Source organism: Squalius cephalus (genome assembly GCF_949319135.1).
Source record: "Squalius cephalus genome assembly, chromosome: 15".
In the NCBI taxonomy this organism is placed as follows: Eukaryota; Metazoa; Chordata; class Actinopteri; order Cypriniformes; family Leuciscidae; genus Squalius; species Squalius cephalus.
The window spans coordinates 29,917,258-29,943,956 of record NC_137136.1 but is presented as its reverse complement, the minus strand read 5'-3'; the positions used below and the strand labels follow the sequence as shown (position 1 = coordinate 29,943,956).

The 26,699-nt window shown below is 36.3% G+C and overlaps 1 protein-coding gene across 1 annotated transcript; it reads left to right on the top strand.

The window, feature by feature from the left end:
• Positions 1–22,009, top strand: slc6a3 (solute carrier family 6 member 3). Its single transcript, XM_079895345.1, has 15 exons — positions 1–173; positions 1,138–1,482; positions 2,491–2,622; positions 7,128–7,341; positions 8,125–8,263; positions 9,067–9,201; positions 10,918–11,021; positions 11,279–11,403; positions 13,144–13,256; positions 13,450–13,578; positions 13,733–13,832; positions 17,400–17,500; positions 17,626–17,793; positions 19,491–19,562; positions 21,071–22,009. Exons 2-15 carry the CDS (start codon positions 1,194–1,196, stop codon positions 21,092–21,094), a joined length of 1,845 nt encoding a protein of 614 aa, XP_079751471.1. The 5' UTR covers positions 1–173; positions 1,138–1,193; the 3' UTR covers positions 21,095–22,009.
• The last annotated feature ends 4,690 nt before the right edge of the window (positions 22,010–26,699 follow it).

The window sequence follows — 26,699 nt, the reverse complement described above, 5'->3', positions numbered from 1 at the left end:
GTGTCTGCTTCTACCTGTGTGGGAGAAAGACCACGTCCCTGCTCATCACCGTCCCTCCTTCATTCACTCCTGCATTGACAAATAATGGCCATAATTATCTCACACATTGACGAGGATCATCAATGCATGAAGTAAGAGGCTTTTTTGGAGAAGTGCTTTACCCCAAATTGAAGGTACGATTCTTACTGTGCTTTGTGTTTCTATTGCATGATTCATGTTTGGACAGATATTTCAGAAGCTCAACAAGTGCTGTTTTTCTGTCATGTCCAGTATTTGACAAAAACAGCTTGTGTACTATTTTGTGATCTTTTGTGAGCAGCAATTGAGTTTGTCAGAGAAATTTAGCTTCAAACTATTTCATTCTTGTGGTTATATATATTTTTTTTTTATTTCACTATTCTGAATATTCATAATAATTCCCTTAATATTTTGTAAAATGTCTTTATTTATTTTATGTCAAATGATTCAAGCACATTTGGGTCATCATTTATCAAATATGAATATTATTTGTAAACACAAGGAGATATTTTATATGATCTGATCATTAAAAAATTGTGTTATTTGAATCATATTAATCAAATCATATTTGAATCATAATAATTCCCTTATATTTAGTTTAATTTCCTCATTTATCATATGTTAATTGATTCAAGCCCATTTTAGTCATCATTTATCAAATATGATATTATTTGTAAACAGTAAAACTGCACAGTTGTAAGGTATTTACATAATCTGATCGTTAAAATGACTTTCATTTGTGGAACCAATTGATTTGGTCATTAAATAATGTTTTGATTAGAGAAAAAACAGTTAATTCAGACGAAGCTCATGTTTAGCATTTGCTAGAAGGATTATGACAGTAATGAATCATCTATTACATGTTTATTATGTATTACATGTTTAGTATCTCATTAAACGGATCTAAATGTGACAATGTTGGTTATTAATTTTTGAATAGATCTGTTGCTTCAGTCTAGTTTATTTAACAGCCTGCACCGACTCATTGAGCGAGTTTTAGCGGGTGCCATCCGGTTCGGGTTGATCTCGTATCAACATGGTTGATTTGCTCCTCCCTCTGTCTCTCTAATCATCCTTCTTTCCTCCGCGTCCATCACTGCGCTCTCCTCATCCCATCAGAGAGGCTCCTGCATCCGAGGTCTCTCTCGATCCTCTGCACTCCTGCCCAGCGACCCATGCCAAGAGGCAGACTCGCAGTCTCACTCATGTCCTCGGCCATCGCCCCCGTTAAACCCTCCAGCACCACGGGCCCCAAGGAGGTGGAGCTGATCCTGGTGAAAGAGCAGAATGGAGTTCAGTTCACCTCCTCCACCCTGGTCAGTCCCAGCGGTCAAACTCACCCGTCAGGGGAGGAGAGGGAGACCTGGGGCAAAAAGATTGACTTCCTTTTGTCAGTGATTGGCTTCGCTGTGGATCTCGCCAACGTCTGGAGGTTTCCCTACCTGTGCTACAAAAACGGAGGAGGTGAGAGAGACTGGCGTCTTTGAATGTTAAAATAGGTGTGAAGTCTGAGATGTGATTGTTTGTTCTTTAAGCCATGTGGAGGAAATTGATTTAAACCTAGTTGTAGAGGAATATAGATTTACTAGCAATTTACAGCTGAATTAGTCAGTGAAGAGAAATGTTAACATGCAATGATATTGAGCCTGTGAAACCTTGATAAACCAATATTGTGAATACAGTTATAGTTAACTAAAACCATTATTTAAAAAAAAACAAAAAAACAACTCTTGTTACTTTAATTACAATGACCTTCAACTGAGGGGGAAATAAAACCTTCAGCTAGTTCCCAAAGCAACATTTATCATTTTGATTTAGTTTACATTTGTTAAACTTTTTACAGACCTAAATGATTTACTAAAATAACAAACTGAAACTTAAATAAAAATGAATAATAGCAAAGGTAACTTTATTTGGGCAGTCCACTTTAGACATTCATACGCAACTTTGCAACTACATGTCAACTAGGAGTCATTAGTGTATTAGTAGACTGTGGCTTAATATCTTAACTTTGCAAGTACATGTCAGCCTATTCTACTAATCAAAACCAGTCTAATAATACTCTAATGAGAGTTAGTTGACAAAATTGCTACCAAGAAGATCTAAAGTAGACTATCAAAATAAAGTGTAACCAAAACTAAATAGACATATCAATAAAAAACTTTTTGTTATTTTTATCATTTTTAGTAAGTTATAGAAGCATCATGAAGTGATTATCACACATTCCTGCTTCACTAATTTTTTAAAGTGTTGAAAGTTGATTGATGAATGTCCAGAGTGAATCTAGACAAAGAAGAAGATATACCTCTCGGATATAAGAGAGTTTTCATGTGTCACATGTTTTCATCATGACATCATTCCCAGACTTCCATTTTGTGTGATTTCAGCATTTTCAGCACTTTACTCTTATTCTAACATGTATATTTCAGAAGGTTTCATACTCTATAACTGGTTGGGTTGTGGTTGTGTCAGGTGCTTTCCTGGTGCCGTACCTCTTCTTCATGGTGATTGCTGGGATGCCGCTGTTCTATATGGAGTTAGCGCTCGGCCAGTACAACCGTGAAGGAGCAGCAGGAGTCTGGAAGATCTGCCCTATCTTTAAAGGTAACGTGACCTTTAGCTGTTTTTTCTCGTTTATTGTGTAACTTTATACAGCTGGAACGTTTACATCTTAAGATGACAGTGCTGTTTTGATCAGATGTTCACTGGCTCTGGAGGCAGGTGTTTGTGCCCCCAAAACAAACTCATCATAGCAAACTCTAGACAGGTGCTGTTTATCTAAACCTGAAGTCATCTGCAATCAAATGGAAGACAGGAAAATTGGCTTTTAGAATGAAATTTGCCTGCCAGACCCCAGTTGTTGGTGGATCGCAAATTTTGCGTCACTTCACATCATGACAGTGGCCTGACACAAGCATACAGAAAATATTAGCTAAGTGACCTTCACTCTCAGATATGCACTGTTCCTAAATAAATAAATAAATAAATACTTGATGAGAAGCTTTCCATAAAGAATGCTATCTACTGTATATTGCTTTCTATATTATTCTCTAGTTCCTTAGAAAATCATCTACACTCATTAAAAATAAATGTTCCAAAAGGAGGTTCTTGCAGCGATGTTATAAAAGAACAATTTTTAGTTCCCCAAAAAACCTTTTCAGTGAAAAGTTCTTAAAATATATATATTTTTCTTAATTTAATAATCTAAAGAATATGTTTCCACTATATAGGACCTTTTGTTCAATGAAAAGTTTCCATGGATGTTAAAGTTTATTCATGGAACCATCAATGCTAATAAATAAACTTTATTTTTAAGAGTGTATGTGCTTTCAAAATTCCAGAAACTAATGTGCTGATCTGAAGAAATTGTAGTCACATTGAGGACTTTTATTTTTCACCAAATAATTAAATGTGAAGATGGCTCTTGGCTGAACCTTTTCTTTTTGTTTTAGATGTATCAGTTGTTTTTGATGCTGCTTTGGCAGAATTGTTCACGCATGTTGGATTTCAAGTTGGTGAATCGTGGCTCTTCAAAATAAAATCTTAAATATAATCTGCTTGAAACATAAAAACTATGTCCAACACCATATATTCTTTTCAAACAGTTTATTAATCGAAACACAGTATCTAAAGCTTGATTTTGAACACACTCTGCATGGTTGACAAAGCCATCATCTGTTTCCTAAATACGGCTGTTTTCCGTATTCGTAACGGGCTGTCAAGCATATCGCGGATGGAGAGAGAGAAGGAGACGGACATTTTAATCACAAGCTTGGCTCTCTGTAAGCCTGCCACTCAATGAGAGATTACTGTAATTACCGCTGATCAACATGTTTGCTTCCTCAGGATCGATGCCGGGAATCACACATGTGCTGCTAATATATGACGGGAGAATCCTGCTGTTTGCTTTAAGACAAAGAACTCAGTTTGAAGGGGCCATGGGGGTTTGATGGCAGTGGAAACTAACTTCTTATTTAAGTTCATGCATAGAGACCCGGAAGCTTTTTGTTTTGTTTTAGTGATTGTGAATTTTAATTGCACCTCTTCTGTCAATTTGATTGACTGATATGCTACAAGGAACTTCTTCAGGAGTAAAGACTGACCTAGACATTTTAAAAAGTGAAAACTTTCCACAAACAATGTAGCAAAATAACTTTATACTTTTTATATTACATTATATTACATTATATTATATTATATTATATTATATTATATTATATTACTATGATTATTTACTATGGATTTACTGCTTTGGATTTGCTTTTTTAACTTTTTGCTAAGTTTCCAAATTATGTCACTTCTTGAACACTACCTGGTGTAACACTCCCGGCATTGTATGCTAAATGTACACACCATGGTGATGTTGGAGTGACCACGCAATAGATGGTCCAGATAAGCCTCCTGACAGCAGATGGACTTCGGGCATCGGCGTACACCATCCACACTTACACCAGGTAGTGTTTCCAACCTGCTCTTCACCCCAAACCAGTGGAATCCCGACTTCTTCCATCCGTAACAGTAGTACTGCTCGGTCCCCTCACCATATCAGCTCAAATACATAAGCATTTTGACTTATTATGGGCTTAACAATCCTTTCTAGTTCGTCGTCTTCCATTTCAAAACAAGCGTGTGTTCAAAAAGTAAAGAAATGCTTATATTACTTCACTGGCCAATGGAGCAAACCAACCCCGTGACGTCATATACTGTGGTATTGCAAGATGGCAACGCCCTTGCTCCAAAAGCTATAACAAAACTTTTTTTTTTTCTTTAAAATGGTTGCATTAATCGTGTTTGGACTCTACACATTATAGAACACCAGACCTAAAGTATGAGAAGAAAGATGGAAATTGCTGCCATCAATGAGGCACCGCAAAGCTGTGCTGGACTGTGTGGAGGAGTTATTTTTATTTTCCTAGGTGGCTGATGTTTGGAAGATTATGTGGAGTTCACTGATCTGCCACTGAGGAATGTGCGATGACCTCAAGCTCATTGAAGGGTTTTGGTGTGGGCTGGACAAGGACATTCTCTTCCTCATGTCCAGAGGAGATCCCTGTTTGAGTTAAGTGGAGTACACCAACTTTGCTCTCTGGGTGGACGAATCCTCCTTGGGAAACGCTGAAGAGGAGAACAGCACGACCGTCCAGCCCCACCCAACATCCATCGTCATGTCGCCAATTCCATAGCCCAGCCAGCCATCACCCACACACATGGACATTCAGCTAGAGCCCACCGCAGACGAGGAGCTCAAGCCTGTCGCGATGAGAGAGCCAGAACCTGAAAAGTGGATAGTGCCAGTTATCACCCCGGAGCCCGAGCCTCATAAAGAGTCTGACCATAGGACGTGGGATGCCTGATGGATTACGAGGGTATGGACAAGGACCCCACCCACCATCCCACCGCTGAGGGTGAGCTAAAGTCTATGTGGAGTATAATTATTTGGAAAGTTTAGAAGAGGAAGTCACCGCAGATCCCGCCCAGCTCAGAATTTCTTGTGCCTGTGTCATCACTGATCTCCCCTAGTTCAGAGTCCCCTGTGTATTCGTCGTCGCTGGTCCTGCCCAACTCTGAATTACTTTTACCTGCAGAGCACCAGCCCAGCCTCCCTCTCCTGCCCCCTCCTCACAATCCAGCCAGCTCTTGGCCCTGACTCTGCTGGTTCCCTACAGTCCCTCAACATCTCCATTTACCCCATCAAGTGTGCAGATCTCCCACAGGTCCTCCAGCAAGCACCGTCTTGGCAAGAGGTTCCCATAGCTCCGCCTTCAGCTTCACTCCACATTGGCCAGTCAACTCACAAGCTCCACTTTGGCTCCTCCCTCCATTGGCTTCACCCAGAACCTTCGTCCTTCCGCCTCTGACTGTTCAGTCGTCGCTCCATATTCTTCCAGGACATCAGCTACGCTTAGTCCCTCCACCCTTCGGGCTCCTCCTCTGTCCTCAGTCTCCACATTGCCACCTCAGTCCTCAGGCTCCTTGGCTCCACTTCCATCGCTCGTCATGGTGGCTTCGCTGTCATTTCCATGGCCCCTCCAGCATGGCTCCTCCTTCCATCGACTCCGCTAGGAGTTTGGCCTCTCCTCCAGTACACGCCATCTTGGATCCTTCCGCCATCGGCTCCTCCCTGGATCCTGCCACCATCTACTCCTCCCTGGATTCTATCACCATCTGCTCCTCCCCGGGTCCCACTAGTTTGCCCTCATGCCGGTTTCCAGCCCTTTACCAGCTCCTCATCTTCCTCCAGAACCCTTGTACCCATCCCTTGGGTGTGGGGGTGGATAGATCTGTCACACTTTCATTGTGTTTGGTTCTCATTTTCAAGGAGTTTGCATCCTGTTTCCTTTGTTCCTTGTTCATGCCATTATTAGTTTCTATGGTTATTCATTAATTAGTTCATCTGTAATCATTCAAGTCATTATCATGTGTGTATTTATATCCTTCAGTTCATTGTCTTCATTTGTCTGGTGTTGACTGAGTTTTAATACTCACTGCTATGTTGCTTGATCGTATGATATCTGATTTTGTTTATTTATTATTAAAGTATCAACTTATTTGTACTTTCATTGTCTCCTATTCTTCTTTTTTGGACTCTACATGTTACAGAAACAAAGATTATTGGAGTATGAAGAAAATTCTATTTCAGTCGTTCTCACGTTTAATTCAATGTGTTACTTGCCATTTCTTTGTAGATGTTCGTAAAATGTACTTGAATTTTTTTTTTTTTTTTGTGAAAACTGTTTCAAAGAAAACCCTGCAATAAAAAATTTCTTCTTCAGTGCAGTTTATGGATTCTCTCAAAAACGAATCAGTTTTGACATTATAGCTGACAATACTTTTGACAACAACACCTACATTTTTCGTCATCTAATATTCGAAGATGCAAAGATTATTTAAACCCATTAAATCCAGGCTGGTTAGTGCTGGTTTAGCTGGTGGAATGACTTACTGTAGCTGATAAGGCTGATTGATCAGCAAGTTCATTATAAGGCTGACCAAGGAAATCTTGCTTGTTAAATTAGTTATACACCAGCATCAAAATATAACTTGGTGAGCAGTCATGGTCTTTACAGTAGTGATAACTTACTCACGTCAGGTTTGCTTGGTTTTCTCAGGTGTGGGCTTCACGGTAATCCTGATCTCCCTGTATGTGGGATTCTACTATAACGTCATCATCGCCTGGGCTCTGTTCTACCTGTTCTCATCGTTCACCAGTGAACTGCCCTGGATCCACTGCAACAACACCTGGAATAGTCCCAACTGCTCTGACCTCAATGATACTCTGCTCAACGACACGCATAAGGCCACGCCGGCGCTCGAGTACTTTGAGTACGGCCAGCACAAACACAAGTTTTCATTACAAAAGCATTTCACAAATACAGAGAAACCCCTCTACAACCATTACTGCACAGTCAGCAAGAACAATCTTCATCTACACTGTAAAAAAAATCATGTCATTTTAACAGAATAATTCTGTAAAAAAACAGTAAAAATGCAAACATATTTACAGAACAACCTGTACATTTTACAATTTAAAACTTGATAACAATTTACACTAAAAAAAATACATTTTAAAAATCTAAACAACAGTAAATCCAACAGCCCCTTTCTGCTGAATTAGGAAAGACCACCAAATCTGTTTTTTACCTTTATAATATACTGACATCCACCATAATAAAACAGGCGTTAAAGAGAAAGACATGATGAATTCTTGAGTTCTTCACAAGTGACTATAGCTGAGGTACAGTAAATACTAATATATAGAATACCCACAGTGTCATACACACACAACACAAAACAACATCATGGTAACATACATGACACTAAATAATGTAATAAACATTTAACAATATAAGATGTAACATAAAACCCGAATGTACATGAAAGATAATAAAAATTAAGAAGAAACGCAATTATTAAAAGGAAAACCCATCAAATTTGATTATGGGAATGTCAGTATACAGCTTTCACTGTACATTAATGTTCTTTTTTACTTCCAAAAACCTTTTGGAACTTACTGTTAACCAATTAACATATTTCTACTGTAGCATTTTTACAGTCTTTTATAGTAAAATTCCAATCAGTTTGCTCTGGTGTCTCTTGCACCTCCAGGCGAGGTGTGCTGCACCTTCATGAGAGTACTGGGATAGATGACCTGGGTTTGCCCCGCTGGCAGCTCACCGCCTGCCTGGCCGTGGTCATCGTGGTCCTCTACTTCAGTCTGTGGAAGGGAGTCAAGACATCAGGAAAGGTTCGAGTTCTTACACAAACTCTAATATATCTCTGCGGTCTTGCCAAACTGATGTTTAGCTGGTGTAAGTGCACAAACCCTTCTAAAACAAACCTGCCCAAACAGACTGACCAGACTTGGAAAACAGGTAACCAGAAAATTCCACTTTTAGCACTTACCACAAACAGTGTAGCAAAACTTTGTATTAGTATTCTTCACATAGTATAAGGAGATCAGAAAATGGTGACCATCAGTGCTATGAGGCCAAAACAAATATTAAATGAGCTGTTTTTATTTTATATTTATTTTACAAGAGTTTAAATTCCCCCGTGGAAGGTGTCCACATGATGGTTCTTTTTTTTTTTTTTTTTTTTTTGGTAATGAAATCGTGCTGAAACATTGTTCTGTGTAACACAATTAACTATTACTTTTTTGTTAAATAAAATTTCATAAAAATTAATAATTTACAAATTATTATAAATCTGAGACTTCTGAGGTGGGACAGATTAAAAGTACAACTTCTTTTCATGCTTTATTGTTATGTTAGATAATCGTTTAAAAATGTTACTAATAGTTGTCATCACAAACAACAAACAAACAAACAAACAAAAAACAAATCAATGTTTCTGATCGATTAGACATGCTTACAAACGACGTATCACAACACTACTCATGATTTCTTCAAAAATCTGGTTTGCAACTGTTATGCAACTTATCTGTTTTCAGAAAATGAGTGAATAATAGACTGTAGTTTGGTAGTTTAAGCATCATATAAAAACGATGCATTGATGTTGTACGGTGACATTCATGATATGTGTGTGCAGGTGGTGTGGATCACAGCCACAATGCCTTATGTTGTCCTCACTGTCCTGCTCCTGCGTGGAGTCACACTGCCTGGAGCCATGGATGGCATTAAAGCGTACCTGAGTGTGGACTTCCTGCGGTTGTGTGATGCTCAGGTATACACACACACACACACACACGTTTACATACACTACCATTTAAAAATGTTGGGGTCAGATTTTTTCTTTTTTAAGAAATTCATTCTTTTATTCAGTAAGGATGCAGTAAATTGATCAAAAGTGACAAAGACATTTGTAATGTTACAAACAATTTCTGTTTCAAATAAATGCTGTTATTCTGAACTTTCTATTCATAAAGGAATCCTGAAAAATAAAATGTACCACGGTTTCCACAAAAAAATATGAAGCAGCACAGCTGTTTTCAACATTGATAATAACAAGAAATAAGAGTTCTGAAGGATCATGAAACTGGATAAATTATGTAAAAAATTCAGCTTTGCATCACAGGAATAAATTACATTTTAAAATATATTACAATATAAAACAGTTGTTTTAAATTGTAATAATATTTCCCAATATTACAGTTTTACTGTATTTTTGATCAAATAAATGCAGCCTTGGTGAGCAGAAAAGACTTCCAACCCTAAACTTTTCAATGGTTGTGCATCTCAATAAATATCATAGACTGCATATAAATATAATAATAGTAATTTATTAATTTATTATAAGTGTGGTTCATGAGACCACAAAGTGCATTATAAGGTGAATTACAATGCATTATTCTTTAAAAATACTTTTATAAATGCTTTAAGGAAAGTGCTACCAATGAAGGTTCTTTATTGGCATCAATGGTTCTATGAAGAACATCCATGGAATCTTTCCAATATAGGCAAAAGGGGAAAAAAGAGGAGCTTTTTTTTAAAGAACTGTTTTCTGAAAGGTTATTTGGGGAACCAAAAATGGTAAAAAAAAAACAAAAAAAAACAATTGTAAAAAAAAATTAAATAAAACTGTAAAAATTGCAAAACCCCTTTTTTGGAAGTTTTATTTTTAAGAGTGTAGATCACTTCTGTAGACAATTTTGTACCCAGAGCATATATAAGTCAACTCACATACAGTCACCAAACTTCCCTTGCACACACACACACACACACATACACACACACACACACACACACACACACACACACACACACACACACACACACACACACACACACACACACACAGATGGGTTTCCATGTTTATGGGGACTTTCCATAGACATAATGATTTTATACTGTACAAACTGTATATTCTATCCCCTAACTCTAAAACGTTCAGCATTTTTAAGCATTTACTATGCTTCATAAAAAAAACAAAAAAATAAAAAAAAACGTAGGGAATACCTGAACTACGTAACGTCTCCATTATATGCACGTAGCCTATGCATAATAATTGCATTAAAGAGCAGCTCTTTATTGCTCTTTGAAAACCAGTGGCATTTATACAAAATAGTTTTCAGTCAATAGCACATACTCAGATTCATATGTGTGTGCGTGTGTGTGTGAGTGTGTGTTTACGAATCAATTTCTTGAACGCCTCATGTCATCGCTCATGTCATCGTCATCGGCAGGTGAAGTTACTATTAACCTTAAGTAAGTTTTTCCACGATCCACGATTCTTTCCCGTAGGACCACTTGGCAAAGAGACCTCAAAGCGGCAATTTCAGAATTAGATTAGACACATGTGTGCAGCAGCAATTTGCAAAATTACCCAGTATTCACAAGTGTCTTTCATCTTTCTGCTGAATGAGTTTCCTGCAATTATCTCTAATGATAGCTGTTGTGCGGGCCCTTTTGTGCGGCCGGCCGGGGCCGTTTTGTGTCGCAGGTCTGGATCGAGGCAGCCACGCAGATCTGTTTTTCTCTGGGAGTGGGGTTTGGTGTGCTAATCGCCTTCTCCAGCTACAACAAATTCAGCAACAACTGTTATAGGTGAGCAAAGTCGCAATACTGGAGCAATAACGCAAACAGCGGGATTCACGAGCGACACAAACACACACACACACACACACACACACACACACACACACACACACACAAACGCATTTTCTCACACTTTGTATTGCTGAATTAAAGCCCCTTTGATGCTTTTTAGTACAGAGGCTTTTTGCATGTTCATCTTGACATCGACTGTTTCATCAATATCAGGCTGAACAGAATAAAGCCGCCGATGTTTGTTTGTGTTACAGAGACGCCATCATAACCAGCTCCATAAACTCTCTGACCAGCTTCTTCTCTGGGTTTGTCATATTCTCCTTCTTGGGTTACATGTCACAGAAGCACAACGTCGCTCTAGATAAAGTCGCCACAGATGGTGAGTGTGTTTGTATTGTGCACTCTCAGAAAAAAGAAGAAAAGGTACAAAAGGTGTCACTAGGGCGGTACCCATTCAAAAATACTAATATGTAGGCTATATTTAATTACTAATATGTACATTTAGGGTACTAAATACGTAGCCTAAACTTTAGGGTTAAATAAGTTATATACAAATGTGTACTACCGCCTCAGCTTTTGTAGGCATACCTTTTTTTTTTTTCTGAGAGTGCCATGTGATTGCTTACAATGACTTTAATGCATTGTTTCCACAGCATTTATTAATGTTCATTTCTACATGTAGCACATTTTTAACATTTCAAGTTGTATAAATTAACATTTACATTTGCATTTATTCATTTAGCAGATGCTTTTATCCAAAGCGACTTACAAATGAGATTATTACATGAATACATACAAAAATTAGCATTAATCAATGTATTATGAACAATAGTATAGTTATAGTTCATGATAACTTATGTTAACAAATTTTATCTTATTAAAGTGTTACCGTTACATTTTGCTGAACAACATGATGCCCTTTTTCTTTGCAAAATCAAGTTTTGTTTACATAATTTTCATAATACTTAAACAGAATAACATTAGCATTAAAGCCCAAAACATTAAATTACTGTAATGGAAAAACAAAAAACAAAAAAAAACAAACAAAAAAATATATATTTCATTAGTGTCATACAGAATTTAAAAAATATACTGTAGCATATTAAAAATTAAATTTAAACTATTTAGGTAATAATACTATTATTATTATTATTATTATTAATAATAATATTTCATAGATATTAGATACATGCTCAATGCTTCATGTCCTCTGTGAAATAAACACGTGACACTGAATTCCTGATTGATCTCTTTTAAAGCTTAAGTGTCAGAGTCACTGGAGCCGGTGTTCATTGTGACATACTCTTCCTAAACACCAGCGTCTGGAGACAGAGAATGATTTCTCTGAGAGCAAAATCGATGTGTGCGATGCAGAATGTCAGTGGAATCCAAACATGTCGATTTGTCTGATTCTCAGCAACATTACTGTTGGTCTGATTCGTATTTTCTGAAACAAATGTAAAACTAATGTATGTTTTCTTATGAACTTTAAAACATTTTGATCACAGACTTCTACCTAAAAAAATGCTAAAAAAAAAAAAAATTCTTACAAATATATGCTCTGACTCAAAAATGTTTTTTAAAGATGACCCCCCCCCCCCCCCCCCAAACAAACAAAAAAAACATGTGGAAACCGTGATACATGTTATTTTTCAGGATTCTTTGATGAATATATTTGTAATAGAAATATTTTATAACAATATAAATATCATAACTGTCGCTTTTAATCAATTTAATGCATCTTTGCTAAATGTATTTTAATGTATGATATAATTCAGATAGTGAAGGAAAATCATTTAAGTGCTTAAATAGGTTTTTTTTTTTTTTACTATTATTCTAACATGTAGAAAATGGTTAAAAAAATAAAGAATGAGTAGGCCTAGGTGCATATATTTGTACTGTTAGTGTGAATATACATTTTTTGGGGGGTGATTCCATTCAGTTTTTTATAAAAAATATAATGCAACATATTCAGTGTAAAATCATTTTACACTGTGTTGGTGTCATTGATATGATTGTGATATTCTATTAAATTATAGACCAATACAGTAACTTCAGAGCTGGTTTTTAATCCAGTGTATGTAAAGGTGTTGAATCTGTGCTTTTTGCTTCTCTCCAGGTCCTGGTCTGGTGTTCATTATTTACCCAGAAGCCATTGCTACACTACCAGGTTCATCAGTGTGGGCTGTAATCTTCTTCATCATGCTGCTCACTTTAGGAATTGACAGTGCTGTGAGTCGATGTGATAGACTTATTCTGTCCATCTTACCTGCTCAATCTGAAACAAAACTCCAGGTTGCATGTATTTACTGTATTAGTACAGTACAATGTTACTTAATGCTATAAATTATGTGATGAATGGACGCTAATAAACACAATGCTCTGTCCTCATAGCCTGGTAAACCTGGTAAACTCTGTTTTTCAGATGGGAGGGATGGAGTCGGTGATCACAGGACTCATCGACGAATTCAAATGCCTGCACAAACATCGAGAGCTCTTCACGCTCTTCATCGTAGTTTCTACGTTCCTCATCTCTCTCATCTGTGTCACAAACGTATGTGAGAGGCAAACAGTCCTTTAATGAGACCGCTTTTCATCTGATTATGAAGAGTCTCTCAAAGACTTATGGGGCGAATGTGTCGAAACTCTCTGTTCATCGTGATCATGTTCTTCTCTTTGGTTTGGTCTTATCTCACTTCTCTCTCCAGGGTGGCATCTATGTGTTTACCCTGTTGGACCACTTTGCCGCCGGGACATCGATTCTGTTTGGAGTGTTGATTGAGGCCATCGGCATCGCCTGGTTCTACGGTGAGGCTGATTCCTCTTCTTACATGTCCAGTGAAGCTGATGTGACATTAGGGCTCTGATGGGCTTTCAGACGGCTGTGCTCCGGGGCCGCTCGCGCTCATTAGGCTCCCAGGGTTCCTGATATGTGGCTTATGGATTCATATCTGTCTGGAATGCGGAATGGTTTACTCTTCTTCGCTAGGATTTGAAAAACCACTTATGAATTTGCCACTCAATTTGAACTTTATATTGATCTACTTGTAATCAAGGAAACATTTTCAATTAGTTGAACAGGATGTACTTAAATAACAAAACTAAAACTGAAAATTATAAAACAGAAAATTGCTAAAACTTTAAAATGAAAATGGGAAATATACAAATAAAAACTAATTCATTATAATAATAAAAAAAACTATAATAGCATCTCAATGATACAAATCTATACTAGCACTAAAGCGATATGGAAATTACTCAAAGTCTTTAAAGAGCAACAAGAAATAATAATAATACTAATCTGAATGATGGTCTTCTGGGCAAATGAAGAGAAATTATGATTATTTACCAGTAGGCCTAACCACAAAAGTAATATTAGAAGTTAGTCAGAAATTATTAGTATTATTATTATTATGATATAACCACGTGAACATGGCAGGTCCTATTAGTGGTGGCATATATTGAATACAATGTTGTTGTTTTTTTAACAATCTGAACGATGGTCCACTGGATTATAATAATTATAATAAAAGATTATTCTGTACATTTCAACAAAGTAATATCACAAATTAGTCCAACACAATTTCATTGTAATGCATAACTATGTTAAATTTTGGCAAATCATGACTAAACTTTATGAATTCGTATGAATCTCATCTGTACGTTTTAAGACGATCCGACCCCAGTGACGGTTATATTCAGGGGTGGACCTTCATGTTTTTTCCCCAAAATAATCGTATGTATTCGTACAATACACAGTGTACAAATTCATATGAAATCGCTACCATGTAAAACAGATATGTTTTCCCATGACATGTTAGCCAGAGTGGATATTTTCACTTTTGGTGCAAAATAGACTAGAGGCTTTTGCATCTGAAGTGGAAACAAGAGCCACATTGGATTGCTGAAGAATTTTTAATATTAGTATTTAACCGTTATTTATCCCTTAATCAAAGATTTACAATTTACAAATATATACTGTGACGTTTGGTTAACTGTGCTAAGGGGTCGACAGAGACTATTGTGGTTACATAATACGATTGTATCCTGAAAACTACAGTTAGAAATTATTTTTAAATACTCAATCCCTAAACGTTTCACGCATTGACTTTTTCCTCGAAAAGCCATTTCTTTGCTTTTGGCAAACTGGCATGTGGTTGGAGGAATGTGAACTTTGCAAACATACCTAAGGCAACAAACGATTCTTGGAGACCTGAACTTCAGCGTGACTCCATAAGCTCCGGACTGAGAGATCAGCATCAGAGAGCAATGCCTGAACCTCTGGATCTTGAGGCAGCAGGTCACAAGCTGATGCTGTCAGTCAGACCAAGACCATCCAGCCTGAGGCTTCAGTGGCCTTTTTGGAAATTCCGTTTGCTGTCGAACACCTGTGCGTTTGGCCCTCTACTCGTGACACGGCTCTGCTCTCGCTGTCTGCTGCATTCAGACATCAAGCCTTGATCAAAGCCCTGCGGCCAACCAGACTCACAAAGCAAGAGATCTGCATGGAAGCCACTATGAAGTTCGCTTCCGAACAGTTTGTCATTTTGTTTTGGTTTTTTCATAAAACACAAGTGCACAACTCGAAGTGATATTGTTTCATGTGGAGCATGGCTTGATGGTGTCACTCAATATTGGCATACATATTAAAATATGTTTTTAAGTCAAGTACGCCTATGAAGTATAGGGGATAGAGGGGGTAGTTTTCATACTTGTTTCATTATGTTTTCCTTCATAACTCACTGGCTTCTAGAAATCTACATACCATTTTTGTCATACAATGAGAAATATTTATATGTTCCAAATGTACTCTACCTTTCAAAATTTTAGGGTTTTTTAAAGAAATTCATATTTTTATTCAGCAAAGATGCATTAAATTGATCAAAAGTGACAGTAAAGACATTCTATTTTAAATAAATGCTGTTCTTTTGAACTTTCTGTTCATCAAAGGATTCTAAAAAAATATAAAGTATCACGGTTTCCACAAAAATATGAAGCTGTTTTAAACACTGACAATAATAAGAAATGTTTCTCGAACAGTAAATCAGCATTTTAGAATGATTTCTGAAGGATCATGTGACACTGAAGAATTTAGTAATGATACTAATGATACGAATTCAGCTTTGCATCACAGGAATAAATAACATTTTAAAATATATTACAATAGCAAAGGGTTAGGGCTAATTTAAATTGTGATAATATTTCACAGTATTACTATTTTCACCGTATTTTTTATCAAATAAATGCAACCTTGGTGAGCAGAAGAGACTTCTTTCAAAAATATGATAAAATCTTACTAACCCAAAACAGAGATTAATGTTTGGTTGTTATCACTGATCTGTCCTTCAGAGAAAGGAAACATCAGAGTTCACAATATGCCAGTGATACAATTGATTGTCACAGTGGTTGGAGACAATCACCTGTTTGCCTCTGTTCCTTTGCTCTCCTTTTCCCGCCATAATCAGTTACCATGGATATTAAATTAACCATCACAGCTGTTCATCATTTAGTTACAAATTAGGTGTGTATGTGTATTTAATGTGTATTTAAGTTCCTCACCTCATTCTTGTTTCCGGTATTGTTTGTGCATGTCACACTGTTTCGAGTTGTTGGCTTATGTTTAATAAAGACTTTTTGTACCTTCTTCTTCATCCGTGAACTTAAACCATTACAACTGTATGTGTGTTTATAGCACGTCTAGTGCCTTTTAAATATTTAAAATCGGTTAAACCTTTTTTGCTGTAATAAATGGAACTGATATGTAAAAGAAGAGAAGTCTTTAAATAGATATTTTAAAGAGACAGATTTCAATTCAGTTATACAATTTTCAATTCTTACTTTTTGTTACAACTGACCTCACAGCCATGACAATATCTCTGATTTGTTTGGTAGGAGCTGCAGTATCAGTGACATTCAAGTTCATATTTGTGACCCTGGACCACAAAACCTGGGTCACATGGGTACATTTTTTGAAATTGAGATTTATACATCATCTGGAAGCTGAATAAATATATTTACGGTAATATATTTAATATATTATATATTTACGGTAGGAAATTTACTAAATATCTTCATAGAACATAATCTTTACTTAATATCCTAATGATTTTTGGCATAAAAAAAAAATATATAATTTTGACCCATACAATGTTTTGTTGGTTTTTGCCACAAATATACCCGTGCAACTTGTGACTGACTGGTTTTGTGATCCAGTTTTCACATTTAACCAACAACCTAAATAGATTTTAGTTTGGATTCAATGGTATCAATAGTTTGGAGAGCAGAAGATAAATATTTGACATGGAATAAAGGATAAAATAAACTAAATAATTTGAGCTTCATCTTCTGGACATTTATGAGCATGTGTGTTTTTAGGTGTGGATCGCTTCAGTGATGATATCGAGGAGATGATAGGACAGAGACCTGGCCTCTACTGGAGACTGTGCTGGAAGTTTGTTAGTCCGTGTTTCCTCTTGGTACGTTCGCAATCATGATTCCTCTATTAATAACGCAACAGTGCAAATAATTCCATGCCATTTGTATCATGAAAACTCCTTTATTTAGCATTAAATGGTACTTGTTTTCTCTTCCCTTCATTCAGTTCATGGTTGTTATCAGCTTTGCGACGTTCAACCCTCCCAAGTACGGTTCCTATTATTTCCCCACATGGGCTACGATGGTGGGTTGGTGTCTGTCCATATCATCTATGATCATGGTGCCTCTCTACGCCATTTATAAGTTCTGTTCTCTGCCGGGAAGCTTTTGTGATGTAAGTATTCCATACGGTGAACATGCAAAAAACTTTATCGAAATGAATTACGTCAAGTCAGATTATAAAATACAGATAGTTTCAAAGCAGCTTCAAGTAAAATAATTAAATCAATAATGCAAACTTCATCAATTATGAAACGACTTCAATTTCAGATGTAAAGCAGCTCTTCTGAGGACAACAAAGTCATCATTTAGCTCAATTCAGTTCAATAACATAGTTGATGTTACAAAGTTAGTGTCATTATCAATTCAGCTCAATTCATTTTTTACATTTTGTTCTCGTCCAATAGAGGGTATGCACATGATGTCACAGTAGGCGGGGGTCACAGTGGTTACACCCACTGAGTGGCAAAAAGATTAGTGGCAGCATTAGTGTTTTAGATTGAATGCAGCGAATGTGTGACTAGATAAATAAGATCTAAACAAAGTGAGAGGTACACCAGTAATACCAATATATATTAAATGACCAGAAATGGTATCGAAGGCCGCACTTAGATCAAACAAGATAAGTATAGTTAAGAGAACAGAATCAGCCACCGTCAACAGATCATTGGTAACTTTTACAATGGCAGTCTCTGTACTATTTAATGGATGGAAACCAGACTGAAAGTGTTCAAACAGAGTTTCCAACATTGATTGCACAAATAGATTCATCAAGCTATCTTTTTACAGACTGCCGAAAGCTACAGAAAAGAGAAGCAAATAGATCACAGGCAATTCGCAGGCAAAACTAGAAACCTGTTACCGAAATGTGTAATTACAGTTACCTTTTTGTGTCAGATGTGTTTAAAATCATAAAATCACTGGTAAAATCAGGGGTAAAATCATACCCTAGATTATATTTTATATTAATATTGTATTGCAATTAAATATTTACCATCTTATATTCTTATATATACCATCTATTATGATGAACCTTGTGTTTTACAAATGGGGAAGGTTGGATAATGTTAGACAAAACCAGTTGCTACAAAACCAGCAACTCATCGTTTGCCTTATGGTGACAGCTATCCAGATAACTTTAAATGTTTCTACAAAATATTCTGAAATGTTCAGAATATCCAGTGATGTCCGCGTCATTTTAATTTCGCCATCAAACCCTGTCTTGAAGTAAGGCCAAGTGTGAAGTGAAGTAAGACTTCTCAATACACCGTTTACAGAAAGCTTCTGTCTATAATGCTTTAGTGCTTTAACAAGTCAAAGAGCTGGGCGATATATAACAATGATATAAGTGATCATCTGGATGTATAGTGTTGTTTAGCAGAAAAAGCGTTCACAGGCTTTGCTTTATATTTTCCCGGCATCGATAAATGTCATGAAACCTGATTCCTGGCCACATGTCTGTCAATGGACCACTGGTTCTTTGGTAAGTTGTAAGGGTCACTGTCTAACTGTCTTCAATTTAAGTAGATAATTGTTTGTTTTACTCCCGTTTTTGCAGTTTCCCTTACTAAAACCAGCCATGTTGCAGGATGCTTTGCCACTCAGACTGGTCTGAAAGTGACATCATACCCTCTATAGTGTCAGAGACATTCATTGTCTTTTTTAAACCTACTAATTTCTACTACTAATTGAACCACTTCTAAAGATTCATCACTATGCAGAAATTATAAGCATTATTGTTGATATTAACATCCTTGCATTCATCCTGTTTCCATGATTCGGTGAGAATGTGTTGCGCTATTATCTCAACAGAAACTGGCGTATGCCATCACTCCAGAGACTGAACATCACTTGGTGGAGCGTGGGGAGGTCCGGCAGTTCACGGTAAGATCTTATTTTCAGGATCACGGGTTGAAAAAAATCAGACAGCTGTTTCATGTGTACTTGGAAGATTACATAAATTTTATGGGTGAACTTTCAATTATGCTAAACATGACATTTTACAGCACCGCTATCACAGATACAGTACATGACTTTTAGGGCAATCCGATCCTCGGTGCAGATATGCTGTGATTGTTCTAGCCTCACTGATATTCCTCCATAAGAGTAGAACTCTTCAGTAATGCATCTGTAAACGTTTGATCTGTGTGTCTTTTGTCTCACTCTTAAAAGCATAGATTCTACAGTAAATAGAACATTAAAGGGTTCTTTCAGTTTGTGACATGAGATCATTTTATGGATTTAGTTGTAATTAATTATTACGTTTTAATTCACTTTTAGTTTTAATTACAATTTATGAATTAAACAGCTCGTAAACATACTTTATCACTAGAAAAGTAACTTTATTTTAAGGTGACATAGTAACATCTTACTACATGTACTTACTATAGTTATAACAGTAAATTAGGCATAATTACAAGTAAATAACCTTATAACAAACCCTAACCATAACTCTATAGTAAGTATATGTAGTTAATTAATATTACTCAGTACTTATTTGAGTAAGTACAATGTAACAATGTCACCTTAAAATAAAGTGTAACCTAAAATTGAAATAACACGTTACACATGAAAGTATTATGCAATAATTTAATACCTTTCTACTTATATAGAACCTTTTTGGCATATAGTTTTGGCCGTAAAGTTGAGTCAAGAACACTAGGTTTCTATTATATATATACAATTTTGTCTAAGGGTACACTGATTTACACAATAACGATGTACTAAAAACGGAAAAGTTTTTCGCATACAGGCGACAATGTTGTCAAAACGATCCCCGTTCACACGGATCCACGAAAATTACTAAAAACGCTGTATTCTGCAGCCAGGCCATTAGTTAGCAATGTCACTTTGTGGAGAAACATTTACGCACCCATAGACTGAATACGTAATACGCATGCCGTTTTCACAAATTCACATTTTTGTATTTTACACAGAGACAACAACGGTATTGTTTTAAATAACTTTCACTTTGTAACTCATTTTCAGGCCCCCAAAATGCTGTTGAAAATAAGGGATGAATGACCAAAACCCATAAAAAGTTTTTAGTTGAAAACGTTGTCATGTAAAAGATCCCTAGGGAATATGCACTCTTAAGGTGATGATACACAGGGCAACTTTTTGAGCAATGTTGCTGGGCAATGTTGCTGTCAACGGGCAACCAGATGAGACACAGGGCCCACGACCGATCTAAATTATCCAGATAGAAATGTATTGCCCATTTTCAATGGGAAAGTGCCCAAGCAACAATCGCTCGGCAAGATTGCCCAGCAACATTGCTCAAAAAGTTGCCCTGTGTATCATCACCTTAAGAGTGCATATTTTCTGTAAAGCAACTTCAAAACGACACATGTTGTGAAAAGCTCTATATGAACATGACTGGTTTCTTACAGCTTCAACACTGGCTGGTGGTTTGAGCGGCGCCCTACATGGAGGTTACGAAGGCACCGGAGGACTCGGCTTGACAAGAGCAATGCGTGTCAGTGCCAACAGAAGCGTATTACTAGTTGTTTCTTTCTCGCATAATCGGATGTGGCTGTTTCGTGACTTCGATCACAATGTGGTTGACATTCTGTCAGTATGAAGTTTTACTCTTCACTATACGATGACTGTTATGATATCTGATGTTGTCCCCACTGAATTATATTGTTAATTTATTTATTTTTTTTGTGATCAGAGTACAACTGAGCCTTATTGATAAATGTGATTGAAGTGTCAAAAACTGTACAAAATACATCTTTAGCAACATTACAATTTAGAAAAGTGTAAATAGTGCTATTGAAAAAATAAACCTATCCTCTTTGTGTCTGAGAAGTGCAGATGCATTTATGAATGAGCAGCAAGTTCAGGTTGATCACAACAAGTTTCATGCTTGCTTACAGTATCAATCAGATGCAGATTTGATGCATATTTGATGCATATGACGTCCCAGAGAAGACTCTCTTCACAGAAGACTTTAGATTGCAATAAGGTTTAACCGTTGGTCACTTTGAATCTGTTTAAGGGGCGCCAACAATTGCTCCATGTTAGCAGAACTGCTGAAAAATTAATCTGCATGCAACAACATGCTATGTGTCAATCACTGATTCCTTTTGTGGGCTATTTGCATACACATTTTTGCAATTACTCCATGCGGTGGGAATCTTCCAAACGACAAAACACAGTGGCATTTATGGGATTTCTGTCTCACTGAATGTTGTCATCCACAACTATACTACTGGAGATTTATTTACATGAAAGTTTATTACGAATATTTGAAGTTTTTAAATTTAATGATTTCAGTGCCTGCTGAAATTTGTCAACTACTGAAATGTTAATAAAGAGTGTTTATGTAAAAAAAAAAAAAAAAAAAAAAAAGGGAAAAAAAAAAAAAAAGGAAAAGGGATTTGACTGTTTCTCAACACAAACACTTCACTTCATTGGAGTCAATATTTGTGGAAGAGAAGTGCTGATTTCATGCCATGGACATATCACAAAATAGGCAATGATATGGACAAAACCAGTGTCAAGTTTCTACTGAAACAAATTCAGTTTAGGACATTTTATTCTACTGCTACACAGCTAAAAGAGAACTTTCTTTGAACTTTTTTTTTTTTTGTTACTACTTGTTTCAGAACATTCAAAAGTACCGTTCCTATAATGTTTGCAAAATGATAAAATGGAATGTTCCCTTAATGTTCGCATAACCAAGAAAAATATTTTTGAAACATTTAAAAACCTAATATTAACATTAGCAAAACGGTCTTAGAACAAGTTTTTGTTTGCTGGATATACCATAGATACTTAAAACGGAGTCCCACAACAACTCCATCATGTCGGAATCTACAAACAAATCTTAAATATTTTCAAGAATATTCTCAGGCTTTTGTTCATTCATCATTCTACTATACAGTAGATTATTATCATTGGCAATTATTTTATTTTGAAATGACATGTATAAAAAAAAATACCTCAAACAAATTGGTCTCCTAATCTATTTAGCCTATCAATTTTTATGAAATGTTCTAGACCTTTAACACAAAAGCAGGAACTAGATAGCATTATTATGCCACATAGAGGTATACAGTGCCTGTAAGTGACCACAGAAAACGTGTGTCAGTCTGTAAATAAATGGCAACAGACACAAAAGTAAATGCAACTGTAATTAGAACTGAGTTCTATTGAAAGAGCATTGGTGTAAACATAATTTTAGCTTGTACAAAATTTTTGTCTATGGTTATCGACAGCATGCCACAGATGTTGTCAATAACGTTTAACTTGTATTGAACCTAGAATGTTGACAATACCATTAGATACCAAGGTTCAAACTAAAATGTGTTATTATCAGTAATGTGATTTGCTAAAACTATCCCTCACAGGCTGTAGAACATCTGTGGTATAAGCTTACATTTTTTGGTGATTGAATATACTAAATATGACTAAATATATTCTGACATAATATAATATTACAAACATGGACCCTAAACATGATGTTAAAGTCACCACGAAATCAAAAAAAAACTTTGCACATAATATTTTTAATTCATGTTTAATCAAAATAACTTCCCCTCCCTCTTGCAGCAATATCTCTTCTCTTCTCTGATGGCGTGTTTACTGGCACGAGGGTGGGACAACCTGTCACTCACATGAGACTGACCAATAGGAAACCACATCCATCCAATCAATTCCCCATGGACAAAATCAAATCCTGCCCTTTATTTTTTCTTGTAAGCCGCTTCACTCAGATATACAGAAAATATATAGAAAAGACTATCACAACTTTTGTTTCATGGCAGATTTAAAGATACATTCATTATATATACAGTGCTATGCATAAGTTTAGACACCCATGCTAAAGTTGACTAAAAAGAGTAATAAAAAAATCATCTTTTGGAAATTTAACTTAGTGCCTTAATTAAAAAAAAAAATAGGAAAAATCCAACCTTTAAGGACACCAATTTTCTTTGTGAATGAATAATGTATCATAAATAAATAAATGTTCTTCCTTAAAATACAGGGTGCATAAGTTTGGACACCCCTATGTTAAATTCCCATAGAGGCAGGCAGATTTTTATTTTTAAAGGCCAGTTACTTCATGGATCCAGGATACTATGCATCATGATAAAGTTCCCTTGGCCTTTGGAATTAAAATAGCCCCACATCATCACATAGCCTTCACCATACCTAGAGATCGGCATGAAGTACTTTCCATAAGATCATCTCTCAATGCAAATCAAACCAGCTATTAGGCTAACTGAAATAAAACCATGCAATCTCTAGGTATATTCATTCACAAAGAAAATTGGTGTCCTTAAAGGTTGGATTTTTCCTATTTTTTTTAATTAAGGCACTAAGTTCAATTTCCAAAAGATGATTTTTTATTCCTCTTTTTAGTCAACTTTAGCATGGGTGTCTAAACTTATGCATAGCACTGTATATATATATATATATATATATATATATATATATATATATATATATATATATATATATATATATATATATATATATATATATATATATATATATATTTATTATAACTTCTCATCTTACAGTAGTAATTTCTACAGTGTGTGTTTCATCTGACTGTGATTGAACTCAGATCTTCTTGCTCTCACATGGTAACCCCTTCTGGATAATTTTTTCACCATTGCATTTACCCCTTGAATTCTCATCATTTTGCTCTATTTTCTGAGAACTGGCGGTTGGACAACCTCCATTTTTTCCAGTCAGGAATATATTTGTTCCTGTAATCCTATCCTTTTTTCCTGTAGTTGTGTTTATAGGCTTAGAAAACAAACATTTTGATCTACATGTGCTTTGACAACAAATGTTGAAGCTCGTGATGGTATTGAACACAGAAATCTTTATTTATTGGTACTGTAAGTCATTGCATTTACCAGAAAGACCAGTTGCAGTTAGTAACTAGACCAGAAACACACAAACTAAACAGCATAAACCTGCCTTAAATGCTGACCTGAGCTGATCTTTTCAGCAGATATCTTTTTTTTCCCCCTATCTGTCAGTCATTATGTCAACTGAAAAATTGGGTCTCACTTGTGATCCCCAATCACCTCTGAGTTTTAGAAAAACAGACAATGGCATTGGTGAGTCGAATTTGCATGCCAAGCCACTCCCCCAGTCTGTCTAACTGCATCACTACATTGCACAGACATTACAGGTTACAACAAATTTACCCTATTGTAAAGACACAAATACACAGAGTGAGCAAATGTTTAAGTGAGATTATTGTAATGGTTAATTGATCAATGTTTAAATATGTAAACAAAAGCCTAAATTACAACCCCAAATCAGAAAAAGTTGGGACACTGTACAAATTGTGAGTAAAAAGGAATGTAATAATTTACAAATCTCAGGGCATGGCATTGTCCCAACTTTTTTGAGATGTGTTGATGCCATGAAATTTAAAATCAACTTATTTTTCTATTTTTTTTATTTTTTCAACTTAGTTTAAACATTTGATATGTCATCTATGTTGTATTTTGAATAAAATATTGAAATTTGAAACTTCCACATCATTGCATTCTGTTTTTACTCACAATTTGTACAGTGTCCCAACTTTTTCTGATTTGGGGTTGTAAAATCTGTTCATCATATAAAGCGGACGTGTCTCTTAAGAAGACTTGAATTAAACCGCTCCATTCAAATAGATTACTGATACAGTGAGTTTTGAAGCTTGAAAATAATGATTGCCTTGACAAAATGGATGGACATACATTTAGAAATTAAATTATCTATATGGCAGCACAGTATGTGGCAGTTTTCCCCATGGTATCGAAAATTATACTTAATATTGATAGTTTTCATGGTATCGTATTGAAGTTAGTAATTCCAGTATCGTGACCACCAATTCATGTACTTTGTCAATAAGGCAAAAGTGTGTTTTGTTGAAAGTAGGTATTTTCTACATAGATCTATGATTTGATTGAATATATATTGGTAATTCATTAAATATCTCTGGCTGAAAAGTAACTAGTAACAGTGATGCGCTCGATGGTGTTTTATGCCCCCAATGGCTCCTTAGAGGCAGCTAACCCTACCCTCAACCTTAAACCTACCCATCCCCTCGCTGCCTGGAAGGCGACGTTGGGGGCATAAAACACCAAAGACCCAGTGATGCGCAGGTTGATCCGAAATGAGCGGGTGCCTGCGGTCACCCGCGGTTACGAGTCATCCAAAAATATTTGTAATGATATTCGGGTCGCGGTCGGTCGGGTCGTTTGAAATAAAGATGCCAATTAAACCTTTGTAATTTATATAGTACTAGACAATTTTCTATGAAATACATAGGCCTACACTTTATTGGCTGAATAACTGGCGTGAAGATGACACACGAGCTCAGTCTGCAGGTAGAGATGGAGGCGGCAAGAGAAAAGGTGAAGACTGGGGAGTGGAAGCTCCGCAAATACACAAATAGAAAGAGCAAAGTGTGGGAGACATTTGCCGAAATAATGAAAGATGATGACCAAAGTGCTGGCTTTGTCATGTGTACTTGCGATGCTATATATTTACACATGTGATAGCCACAAAACTGGCACGACCAACCAGGCACGGCACCAAGATTCCAGTTTTGGATGGGCCAGACCAATTGTGGGTGGGCCTTAAATTAAAAACGTTATCCAATCACTGCTTAACCTAATAAAAAATATTGACTAATTTAGCCTACTGTTATATTATCTGTGCGTATATAATATAGATTTTAATAGCTTGATGCTCTTTAAATATTTTGTTGCATTGTTAAAAGTTTCGGTGCATAGGACGGACCTATCCGCGATCGCTCTCCATGGTTCTGACCAAAGAAGAGCGCTTTGGAATCTCCATTACGCATCATACGCATCATGCGCTACGAAGACTAAGGTATAATTTAACTAAAGGTATACTACCACTAAAGGTATATCATTGCTAGGCGTCTTCAGGGCTATCATCCACTCGCAAGGCAGAGGCGCTGAAAGGCAGAGGCGCTGGCGCCCTCAACGGCGCTGTTTTTGGTAAAACATGATTTTGACCACTTCATTAAGTTTT

What these genes read in the sequence shown, in the direction of transcription:
- slc6a3 (XM_079895345.1), top strand. Translation starts at nt 1,194, where the DNA reads ATGCCAAGAGGCAGACTCGCAGTCTCACTCATGTCCTCGGCCATCGCC. An exon ending in CTCTCATCTGTGTCACAAAC is followed by an intron (nt 13,579 to 13,732) that starts GTATGTGAGAGG and finishes TTCTCTCTCCAG; the next exon opens with GGTGGCATCTATGTGTTTAC. An exon ending in TTAGTCCGTGTTTCCTCTTG is followed by an intron (nt 17,501 to 17,625) that starts GTACGTTCGCAA and finishes CCCTTCATTCAG; the next exon opens with TTCATGGTTGTTATCAGCTT.